Source organism: Sitophilus oryzae, unplaced genomic scaffold (assembly GCF_002938485.1).
Source record: "Sitophilus oryzae breed Bouriz unplaced genomic scaffold, Soryzae_2.0 scaffold_1389_pilon_pilon, whole genome shotgun sequence".
NCBI lineage: Eukaryota > Metazoa > Arthropoda > Insecta > Coleoptera > Curculionidae > Sitophilus > Sitophilus oryzae.
This window is the reverse complement of record NW_022146047.1, coordinates 1,579,821-1,592,358: the sequence shown is the minus strand read 5'-3', so window position 1 is coordinate 1,592,358 and position 12,538 is coordinate 1,579,821. Positions and strand designations below refer to the sequence as shown.

The 12,538-nt window shown below is 31.2% G+C and overlaps 1 protein-coding gene across 1 annotated transcript; it reads right to left on the bottom strand.

Annotated features, from left to right (window-relative positions):
• Positions 1-3,888: 3,888 nt before the first annotated feature.
• On the bottom strand, positions 3,889-12,332 carry LOC115875523 (acanthoscurrin-2-like). Its single transcript, XM_030891002.1, has 4 exons — positions 12,177-12,332; positions 6,263-6,458; positions 6,134-6,193; positions 3,889-4,028 (listed from the first exon to the last, which is right to left on the bottom strand). Exons 1-4 carry the CDS (start codon positions 12,288-12,290, stop codon positions 3,946-3,948), a joined length of 453 nt encoding a protein of 150 aa, XP_030746862.1. The 5' UTR covers positions 12,291-12,332; the 3' UTR covers positions 3,889-3,945.
• Between the last annotated feature and the right edge of the window lie 206 nt (positions 12,333-12,538).

Sequence of the window (12,538 nt, the reverse complement as noted above, 5' to 3'; positions counted from 1 at the left end):
GATCGAAAGATCTCAAATAAGTAAAAGAAGAAGAACAAGTTTTCATGGAAAATATCCTTGTATTTTTTGAGTTGTCCACACGGTTTCCTCTTACCGTCAACAAGCTCACCGTAAAGAACAGATTTCGGTAGGCAGTTTTCTTGCATCCTGCATACGTGGCCAGTTCATCTTAAGTGGTATTTAGTAATCATAACTTCAGCGCTCTCGCAGTTTGCTTTTTCAAGAACTCATACGTTTGAGACTACTAGCACAAATTAAAAAACTAAATACAGCCAGCAATAAAGAAGGTCTCAAAATGAATTTAGCAGAAACTAAAGTAATTTAGAACGAACTAGTAAACAAAAAAGGCAGGCAGAATAACCAACAAAGACCGTAAAAGAATAAAGTAGATGCGACAGAAGACCCAGGTAATAGATGTCATCCACAGAAGGCAATGAGCAAGACACCTGGCAAGAAGAGGAATTAAAAGACCTAGAAGTAGACCAAACTGAGATGGGACCATGATATTAAGAAATGGCAGGGATACATTGGCCCCGCATAGCCAATAATCAACAACAATGGACCCTACTACAAAGAGAGTATCTAAATATGTGAGGGAAGCTATACCATAATTGGAACTGGTTGAATACACTGTTAGTGATGATGATATGGTAGATAAAGTATTAATATACTCGTATTAATATCTAATTAGCCACCTAAACAAAACGATTTTTTGGTAGTTATCATCGTTATTAAATACCATTAGCTCCCATACTAAAAAGTTAGTAACATTAATTCAATTAGATATTAATCTTATATAATCTTATGCAGACCACACGAAGGTCAAAATACATCTTGTTTAAGAATAAAAAATCATACTGTATTAGAAAAAACCGACATGTGTTTTGTTGTTGTTGTTTTTTTCGTGCTATTTTTTATGCATTGTTCTTCAAGAGTCCAAGAAATTAATCTTGATGAGATCTGGTAGGGTCTTCGCTTTCGTTATAAGAAATATGATCGATACGATCGATCTTAAGGTTCTTAAGAACTGAAGCTGGGTTTTTGTTATGGTATTAGGACTGATCTGATTTAATATTCATAGAATTGAATAGGTAGAAAAAAAAAATTTTTATACCCGTTTTTACGTCTGAGCAGTTTTCTTGATTAAACCAGTACTGCAAAATAATAATGCTTTTCTAAGCAACTTAGTTTGGTTTGGCTTGGTAGATGTTCATGAAATTTATCTAGAAATGTGTTAGATGTCTGTATACTCTATTTTTTTTTCTCAGGTAAGATTGCGACAGACGATGACAGAAGAAAAGCAGATGACGTCCCATACCAATCTATTTATTTTACTAAAAAAAGTTTCCAATAATTTTTAAGTTAACTATGGATGGGTTTAAACATAAATCCGTCATGCGTCGTCCTTTTAATTATTTTTTCTGCTCTGGTGAGATCTCATTTGGAATTTGCAACAATTTTTATTAAACCAACTAGTCAAAAAAATTTAAATAAACTAGATGTAGTATTTTTTAGGGTTTACGTATTTGTCTAGGTTGTATGAAATCTACTCCTAGATTAGCGTTGTTGGGAGAATCTTCTATGATTGATTTAGAATGTAGAAGAAAAATACTTGTAGGCAAATTTCTGTCTAAATTGTTAACTTTACAAAATAATCCATTAATAAATTTAATTTACAATATTAGAAAAACTGATGCATTTTGATTCGTGTTATTACGTGTGTTTTGTGTCTTTTGAAGTCAAGTGGAGGAAAAATCGAGTGAAAATTAACTGTTCACCCAGTTTATGGTTAAGACTCGCTGCCCAGGCAGAAAGTCTTATATACCAATAAAGTTACCATTAATAAAGTTCGTATACCATCTCGTCGTAGATAAGTGCATCTCGAATATGGTAGAAGGACCATACTAAATACATACTAAAAACTGGAGTAGCTGTAAAATATCGACATCACACGATAGGTAAATAATGGATTTTATTACTGCAGAAAAATAATGTCAAAAGGTACTGGTTTAAGAAATTAAGATTCAACTCTCTTTTTACTCTTCAACACGTTATTATTTTTCACAGTTTCCCTCAGGGTAACTATTGTAATTAGTTTATCATAATTAAAGTTAAGTTATATTAAAAAACAACAGTGTACATTAATTCCACACCCGAAAAGACCCTCAACAAGTTGGCCCTTCTGAAGAGGACCACAACAGTAGCTGTAAAATATCGACATCACACGATAGGTAAATCAAAGTTTCATAAAGCTTGAAAGTAAGAAATAGTTCTTTTTATTTTTTTTTTGGTATGTGGTGTCTTGATCTTGTTTGTTTTGTATTAACACATACCGTTTTTTATTAAATAAAATAACTCGATTACATTTTTTCAGTTTTATACAGTTTTTTTTTTCACAATATTTTGAAGTAATCACTTGTCAGTCAAATTTTAAATATATTAATTTCCTGCTATGCGTTCCAGTTGTACCAACTTATTTCTTTGTAAAATAAAATAAACTAATTTGAAATTATAATGACAGACACATCTATCACTGTCAAGGATCTTCTTGTTGGACAGACTATATATAGTTTTTTATTTTGTATATTAAATAAATATTTATTAACTAAAATATATATTTACAACTGTTTAAAAATATACAATTCAATAATATTATTAAGCTTTATCTTCGTGGCAATTGTTGGTTGCAATTAGTTGGTCCTTCTTCATCTGCAACAGTTTGAAGACTTTTAAGACTCTTCCTGGGCTGGTGGTATCGAAGGCATGCTTCTTTTCTATGTCGTCTACGTTTAAACGCTCTTCTCAAATATCATGTTTTAAATTTTTTTCTTAAAATTTTTAGAATTTGATTGTGTTAATTCTCTTGGTAACCTATTATATATTCTGTTGTTAGTTTTTGTGAAAGTTTTTTTTTCAGTTCTCTTGGCTGTTCTGATGTCTGATTTTCTTCTAGTTTCGTAAGTGTGTATTTGTTTGTTAGTTTTTAAAGAAATGTTTGTTTTTACTAATTTATTTTTGATTTTGTGTAGAAGTAATATATTATGATATTTTATTAATTGTCTTATGTTTAGTTCTTTTGTTTTTTGGTATACTTCTTCTGTTGGTGTTAGTTTATCTAAATTAAATATTATTTTTATTGAAATGTCCTCTCAGTTAATATATTTCGATATTTTAAATAGTTTTTTGTTCTTGTTTTTACTTCTGACAACGGGAGGAAATATACCTTCTGAAACTTCTGATCTTGTTTTTCGAGATAAAGCCACTTATAAGCTGGTTTTTATTTGGATTCTTCGCAAAGGTGTTTTACAAAAAAATACTTTTTTATTTTTAGTTTCTTTCAGTAGCCAAGTTTTGATATTTCCGATCGATTTCATTTTACCAAAAATTATAATAATCATTTTTAATTCATCTTAGTTTTTTATCAAAATAATATACATAATATTTTGTCTTTGTTATAAAATTAATTGAAATTCTGATCCAATATAATCTTATATTAAAAAACAATGACAATTCCTGTAGTTCATGTTGAAAGAATTAATGGAGAAAATAAATACTCCAAAAGAATTAAAATGAATAGAGGGAAATTATATGTATATTCGTAAATTTGAAAAAAAAATCTTTAAAACTTTTCATTTTATAATATCAAAAGAGTTATTTCAAGTAGATAATATTTGCACTAACATCAGTAACCTGTTTGCACGTTAAACATATATAATTAAAGTAATGTATTTAGCGTTGTTAGTTTATTTCTTATCGTGTTTACTATCTTGCTAAGATATTTATAGAATGAAAAATAATAGATTTATTTAATAACAATTAAACGTCTATAACACAGCAATAACTGATAAATTTACAATAATGGACTAATGGATAATTTAAAAAATTAAATCTCTTTTTCTAACAAACATTTTTATTATTTACGATCATATACTAGAAACAGTTTATTTATTTGCCACATTTTCTACAACCTCCACCTCCTGGATATCCTCCTCCGTGTCCTCCTTGACCTCCATAACCACCTTTGCCCCCTAAATAAAATAATAGAATATAACAAGCGGCTAATTAAGGCGTTAAGTTTGAAAATTTTACTAAGTAGGTACCTATCACGTCAAAAAATGTACAACGCAAAATTTACAACTTAACACAGTTTTCGAAATATTTACTATATTTTTTAAAAATACAGGGTGGCGCACCTCATTCGCCTCAGTTGATTATACGAAAACGGAAAGATGTAGAAACAAATATTTTTTTGGGTCTATGTAGAGAGGCAATGTGCATCATTTAAAATTGTTTTCATATATACAGGGTGCGTCAGAACTAAGATCCATACCAAAGTTATACTTTTTTCTTATGGAACACACACCTGGTATTTTATTTCATTTTTGGATTCGGGGGCATAAAATAAGGCATTTACTGTAAGGGTTTAATATGTTTAAATCCTTTGGTTTTTGAGATATTTAAAGATATTTAATTATGCATGCTATAATAAAAAATATTGTCAACACCCTGTACATTGCTTTTCAGAATTAATTATTCTGCTGACTTTGAAGCCAGAGAAATAAACTCTACTAAAAAAATTTATTGCTTCCTTAAATGTATACAGGGGTATCAAAAATTGCTGGTCTATTTTAAATATATATTTTACATAAAAACTTTGTTATTTCAAATACAACACTATGTATTTTTTTAAATAAGTCGAAGCAAATTTAAGTGCTCTTTCAAACTATATTAGGGTTTCCTATACCTATCTGGCTCAGATTTTGAATAAAAAGCAATTTTTCAATAAAATGGCAATCAAGATGGCTGGTGTCGCCATGGCAGTTTTCTAGTGATAGTTAGTAGCTATTTTCAAAATCGACAGTATTTTATGTACTTTATTTAAATTTATAACAATTTACTTTTACTTAATTTACCTACAATAGTTTAATAAGTAAGTATGTATTATTTTATCAAGAAAAATAAAGATGTAGTTCTTTTTGATTTATATTACGATGACTAGTAGATATATTGGATTTTCATAAAAGAACCAATTAAGTCAAATTCATTTTCATCACTTCCAACGACAGGTTTCTGCCTAATATGTTTTTCATATACCACCATCAGCTCTACAAAATACGAAAAGTAGTTTTTCAAAGGAACGCTTGTCAAGAAAATTCCTATTTGGATGTCTGAGCATAACCTAACCCTTCAGGCCAACAAACAATTGTCCTCACAAAATAAAATCACTAGTAACATATCCATTCCTTCCGCCAGCATATACTAATTCATTTTTCTTGATAAAATAATAAATACTTACTTATTAACATTATTGTAGGTAAATTATATAAAAATAACCTGTTATAAATTTAAATAAAGTCCATACACTAATGTCGATTTTGCAAATAGCTACTAAGTGTCACTAGAAAATTGCCTTGGCGACACCAGCCATCTTGATTACAATTTTATTGAAAAATCGTTTTTTATTCAAAATCTGAGCCAGATAGGTATAGAAAACCCTAATATAGTTTGAAAGAGCATAGAAATCTGCTTCAACTTATTTAAAAAAATACATAGTGTTGCATTTGAAATAACAAAGTTTTTATGTAAAATAAATTTTTAAAATAGACCAGCAATTATTGATACCCCTGTATACATTTAAGGAAGCAATCAAAAGTTTATTTCTCTGGCTTGAAAGTCGGCGCAAGAATTAATTCTGAAAAGTAATGTACAAGGCGTTGACAAACTTTTTTATTATCGTTAACATTTAAAACAACTCATTCATTGTTAGCATAGTTCATGGCTCTAATTGGTTTAATTTCTTCTGAGTGGTTGTACTTCCTAAGTGACTTTTGTCTTTGGGCCTGAAGATGGGAATATTTTAAATTCCCGAAACATGTCGCCCCCCTTGCTTTTTTAAGCATTATTTTTTTTTTTAAATTAAACAACTTAAACATTGTGAGTTATTGTCCTTTTACCCTCCTTCAAAGGTTTGCTTTGATAAATGTATAATATTTCTGTCAGTTTTGCAGAATATGTCAAAAAGAAAACAAATAAACCTACTACATCACATTTTTATAATTTAAAATGCGACAGAGAGAGAGAAAGAGAGAGAGAGAGAGAGAGAGAGAGAGAGAGAGAGAGAGAAAACACTTACCTCCAAATCCACCACCACCTCCAAATCCTCCTCCTTTACCACCACCTCCACCAAATCCACCTAAAAATAAATTAATTTAAAAAAATAAGTTAAAACAAAGTCGATATTTGTAATAAATCGGATACTTACCACCTCCTCCAAATCCACCACCTCCCCCGGAACCTCCACCACCTCCATAACCTCCTCCATAACCACCTCCATAACCACCTCCTCCTCCAAGACCTCCACCTCCATAGCCGCCTTTACCAGGTGATCTTTTTTCTCTTTCCAATGTCAACGTTTCTATAGGAGGGTCCCCTAGTATTCTCGAATTTTCATTATGGACCTACAATTTCAGAATTTTACCTACTGCAAATATCGCAATAAATAATTGGTTCAAAATGATAATAAAAACTGTTTATAAAAATAATATCGGCTGAGAACAAAATTACTATACTCATTGCATTGGTTTTTATATATGTTGGTAAAAATATAAATTTGCGTTCAAAAAATATCTAAATGGAGTCAAATTTATAATTTTTCACTAAGAGGTTTAGTTTCAAATTCAATTATACTGTCAATTATACGAGGTAAAACAAAATGTTGATGTTTTGGTGCAAGTTTGAAACAGTCTGTGGAATATGTTAACAAAGCAAGGAATTTAAAAATAATTTTATCATCTAGATATTACATCAATCATAAACACTATTTTATAGATATGTTGCCTAGGACCAAAAGGAATGGCATGGTTTTAATGTAAAAAATTCGAAAAAGTTAGCGTCATCTCCAAAAGCGAATATGTCCAAAAAAACATAAAGCTATAGAGATGAATCAAGAAAAAACTATAGAGAAAAGATAAACCTAGATGATAAAATGAATTTTAAATTCATTGCTTTGTTAACGTACTCCACAGGGTGTTTCAAACTTTCAACAAAATATCAACATTTTGTTTCCTAGTATAATTTACAGATGGCTATTTTTAAATAGAAATTAATTATTTTATAGAAATTATTAGTACTTCTTTCTATTTTTAAATAGAAAGAAGTACTAAAATGTCAAATAATTAGCTACAAATTGCTTAAAATACATAAAAATTTAAAAGTGCACGTTTTTCGTACCGTTTAGTGTATTATTTTTTTATTGATTTGTGGAAACAAATAATTTATTGTTCTTAATAATTTTAATAAAATACAAGGTCCTGTTAATACAGGGCTGCCCCTCGAAAACGTTCCGCAAGGCATAACGGCCAGGGTATTTCTTTTTTCAAAAAATCCAAAAACACGTCAATTTTGTTTGTGAGGGGGACAACTTTTGTCCTAAAAATGATTGCAAAATCTTCAACCCTCTAAGCGAGGGTGTCCTCCTTCAACTTTTTTCAAATGGGAGGGGGGGGTCAAGTGGTGCCGTAATGAAAAGGGCTTTCTATTCTCTATATTTCCCCGCTTCGTTTTTAAAAATCGGTCGAGTCATTTTGAAAATATGAAGGATTGAAATTTGAAAAGTATTTTTTGCAAAAAAAAAACGCATAAATTGAATTAATTAAAAAAAATTCACAGATTTTGCAACATGCGCAACCATCATAGGCGTATTGAAAATACCAGACACAAAAGTCGGCGGTGGTCTGCAATCACCTGTTTTTTACATTTTATATTAACTTGTGACGTCGTTTGGAAGAGCTCAATAGAAATATAAAAGAACTAGCTGTTTGGAAAGCAATTTGACATTCGTGACGTCAGCACTCCGGCAGTCTACGTATCACTAATTGCCATTCGCAAATATATTCCAGATACGTATAGTGAACAAGTGAACCGTTCGCAACGTTAAATAATTTTGATATTTGATTTTTATCGTGATGGCTTTTTATAAAAGTGAAGAATTTAGTAAGAAAAATATTAATGATGGAGATGAACGTGTACGGATTCATGAATGGTCACGATCACGGCCACGACACTATAGAAATGTGAGGTATGTATGTATATATACTCGTATATATAGAATTAATGGCATTAATTTGCAATAGCACCTCGAACCCACAGTTTCATTATGGAGCCACATTAAACCAATCAGAATGAGTATTATGTTACCGTAAAAGCCCGAATATTGGTTAAACGTAGGCTTACCCACGTAGGAGCCCGAAATATGCAAAAAATGTCACTTTAGGTTAAGTTTAGATTAGGCCTATATTTTTATTAATGCAAAACCAACTAAAACCTAATTCTAATTTAACCTAAACTCACTCCCTCTTTTGCATATTTCGGGCTATTACCTGGGTATTTCTAGGTTTAATCAATATTCGAACTTACGGTGTAAATTTATGGACGGTCCATAAATTTAAATTCGCCGTACAAAAAATGAGTAATAGTTACTGTAGATAAAAATAAATTAAAATATAGTTCCACGATAATTTAGTTTGCAGCTTCTTTTCATCATACCTAGTAAAAACCCGTCACAGCCACTACTCATAGTATGTATACCTATGTATTTTTAAACATCATTATGAGATTTAAGTCATAGGTGCCCATAATATGAGTAGCGGTATCGACGGTTTTTTGTTATGATGAAAATGTTGTGTGATATGAAAAAGCAACAAAATATATTATCGATTGCAGCAACTATACCTAATACCTAGTTTACATTCACTATGTCCATTTAATATAGAACATATGCATGCATGCATGATTTTTAGCTATGCATGATTTTAAAAATTTGCTACCATTATATTTTGATAGTTGAGTTTTTGAAATTATTTGTTAGCTTCTTAAACAAAACAGACTCATAATAATTCAAATCTTTATCATCCAACCCTTCCAAGAATTATAAAGTAATCTCACGTCAAAATTTTTTAAAATTATTGCATGCCTTAAATGTTTGCAAAGTTAACAAAAATATGTCTTTGATTACCTGCAATTAATATATTTGGTCAAATTTATCAGTTCTGCATCATATCCGAAATTCAGATTGTGTGTGACACAACGAAGAGTCAACGTGCAACGTGAACGATAAGAAAATGGCAAGTAAAAAAATTTGTAAAGTCTTAATTACTAATTACACAGTCGTTCTCTTGAGTTCTCCTGCCTAAAATCTATATTGCCTTCCCTAAGATTTTAAATATAAATGCTACTTAACTTAATATGACTATATTAACAATACTTAAATCAAAATTTATTTGAAGGAATGCTACTGTATTACAATAATAAAATTGTAAAACAAGTACGTAATAATAACTCGGAATAATTATTAAAAACTGCTCATCTTGTTATAGATGTCGGCGTCTTGTCTCTATTATTTTATTAGCCGTTTAGCTATAGTTTGATTTCAGATAATGCAGAGTTTAATGTGCCATTTGTGTTTTTTATCGGAATTATTATTTTTAGCATATTTGGTATACTCTATGAAGTTATTTTTAAGTGCTCCTGTCCATTTTTCAATTATTAAAGTGCCTTTAGATACAATTAAAATTAATTAATTGGTGTATAGTATTTGTATTATGGGTTTGTTTATTTTTTATGAAATGAATTTTTTTCCTATTAAAATAAACATAGCTTACTAAATCACTAGCTAGCCATTTTTAAATACAGGATGTTAATTAAGTATCTGGCTAAACTTCAGGAGGCGATTCTTTGAGTGTTTTTAAGGTAAAAAGTTCATATAAACATGTGTCCGGAAATGCATAATTTTAAAGATACAGGGGTGTCAAGGTGTTTTCTAATAGACCTTTTTTATTAATATCTCAAAGATCCGTTAGCCGATTTTGTTGAAATTTCGCCGTGTTGTGAAATTTAATAAGTTAGCACTAACTAAATGATAATTATTATTTACAACAATATTTATACGATAAAAACTTATCCCAATAAATATTTGGCACCGCCTTGAATTCATTTGTTTTACGTTGGCGGTGGAAACCATGCAAGCTTTTTCTTTGTCCTAAGTTGTTAATTAAAAAAATAATTATCATATAAAAAAATATAGGTCCTAATAGCCTAAATTTTATCAAAATATATCAGCAGATCCGATGAGAACCGAATTATTATATGTTTTGGAACTTAATGATTTAATTAATTATTCCCTTTAATGCATCGATTGTGCGCATTATCCTACGCGCCAAGAAAAAATATTGCATTAGTCTAAATTTATTATTTATGTTAGGTATTCCGCTCTTTCACGTATAATTTGCCCCCTGCTTCTCATACGGAAAGACTTAAATTATAAAATAGCCCAACTGTACTTAACAACCCATGTCTTGACGCATATTCTTTTTTATAATAATATCGGCTTTCCCAGACTAAATATCCATATCCATAAAATAGTTGGCCCACACTAATAAGACCTCATTTCGGCCTTCGGACGGCCTTGCTCTATTCAGCTATCGAGTTACGTGTTGACAAGTTGATTAGGCAGGTTATTGAACTCCATGTCGCCTCTAGCATGTCGTTTTTTCAAAGATGGGTCCCATATAAACGCGGCCAGAAGTATTTTCAATACTAAAAATTACCTAATTAATGAAGCAAATGCTGAAAATGTTGCCCGCCAACCTCCATACAGTAATACAAATTATTTTCAAACCGTTCTCGAACATTCTGAAGAACTTGCGAGGTCACTTCGCGACAAACATCAATAATTCGTCTTCGCAGGTCTTCTAATGAGGCGGGTGGAGTGCTATACACTTTACTTTTTATGTGTCCCCATAGAAAAAAGTCTAAAGGAGTCAAGTCGGGTGACCGGGGAGGCCACTCGACTGGGATTACTAATGTGGAGGCGCACCGTCTTGTTGAAATATTAGTTCCGCTTCAACGTATCCAGGATTGTTCTCTATGATGTCAGTTAGGGCTGGGTCGATGGTATTTTCCAGTAAATCCAAGTACATATCACCTGTTAGATTTCCAGGAAGAAAAAAATGACCCACAATAGAATTTCAAAAAATACCAGCCCACACGTTCAATTTCTGAGGGTTTTGGGTGTGCACCTCGTGAAAAACCCTGGGGTTGTCCTGAGCCCAGTATCGACAGTTCTTCCGAAAAACAGACATCCGAAAAACACATATTAAATAGGATATTATTATCATTCGCCACTCATAGTTTCACAAAATTGCAAACGACGATCAAAATCGTCTTCGTTGAGTTCTTGTACCAACTGAATTTTGTACGGGTGGAACTTGTGTTTTTTTAATATCCTTTGGACACTTGTACGATTCGCGCCCGTCTCATTGGCTAATTTTCTTGTACTCAGCGTACTATCCATCATGGCAACTTCGCCCAAAACGAATACCTCCATAGCTTCATTTACTACAGCATTTTCCCTGCGCCTCTTTTTATTCATAACGGAACCAGTTTCGCGAAATTTTGCTATCAACTCGCGAACAATTTTGCCATAAAGGTGTTTGTCAGAATGGCGTTCATTGAATATCTGCGCAACCCGATTGCGACATTCATTATTTTTAAAATAAAGTTCGATTATTTCCACTCTTTCTGCAAGTGAGTATACCATAATTGTTAAAAAGTTTAACGATATTGAAAAGAACTTCAACCGCTTCAACGCACAAGTCACAGATCAGCTATCTAGCAACTACCGCACCTGATCGTTCAACCTTCTGGCAAGGGAAAAAATGCGTAAACATCTAGAAATAAAAAGAAAAAACTGCAAATTGGTCGAAGGAATTTATCCTTATCGTTACTCTGATAAATGTTTAAATAAAATTTTCAAATTTGAATCCTTCATATTTTCAAAATGACTCGACCGATCTTTAAAAACAAAGCGGGAAAATATAGAGAATAGAAAGCCCTTTTCATTGCGGCACAAATTGACCCCCCTTCCCATTTGAAAAAAATTGGGTGATGACACCTCCGCTTAGAGGGTTGAAGATTTTGCAATCATTTTTGGGGCGAAAGTTGTCCCTCTCACAAACAAAATTGACGTGTTTTTGAATTTTCTGAAAAGAAAAATTACCCTGGCCGTTATGCCTTGTGGAACGTTTCCGATGGGTCACTCTGTGTAATAAAAAAATTATGATAGTTGACTGAAGACATCATAAGATTAATTTAATACTATTTAAAATGAAACAACTTACCTTAATTTCAGTTGTTGGTTCACTATTTTCGATATTTTCATCCACAGGGGCTGAGAAAACATTTTTACTCCCCCAAATTAACGCTAACAGTAGCAAAGTGTGTATGCTCCACATGATTTTACCTGTGACTATTCTATAAACATGTGTTTCTCAGCTTATATATACCTAATCTTATTCTTACATAGAAAAAATAAATCACAAATATTACAAAAGGTCATTAAAAACGTAAAGTACCTATGTTCAATTAAATAAACTGGATTTACATGATTTGTTATTATTTATAGCAATGCAGTTATTCATTGGTGTTTTTTAATTTAAGATTTCCCAGTAGTTTTTTTCTTTCTGTGCAAGATTTAATAAGC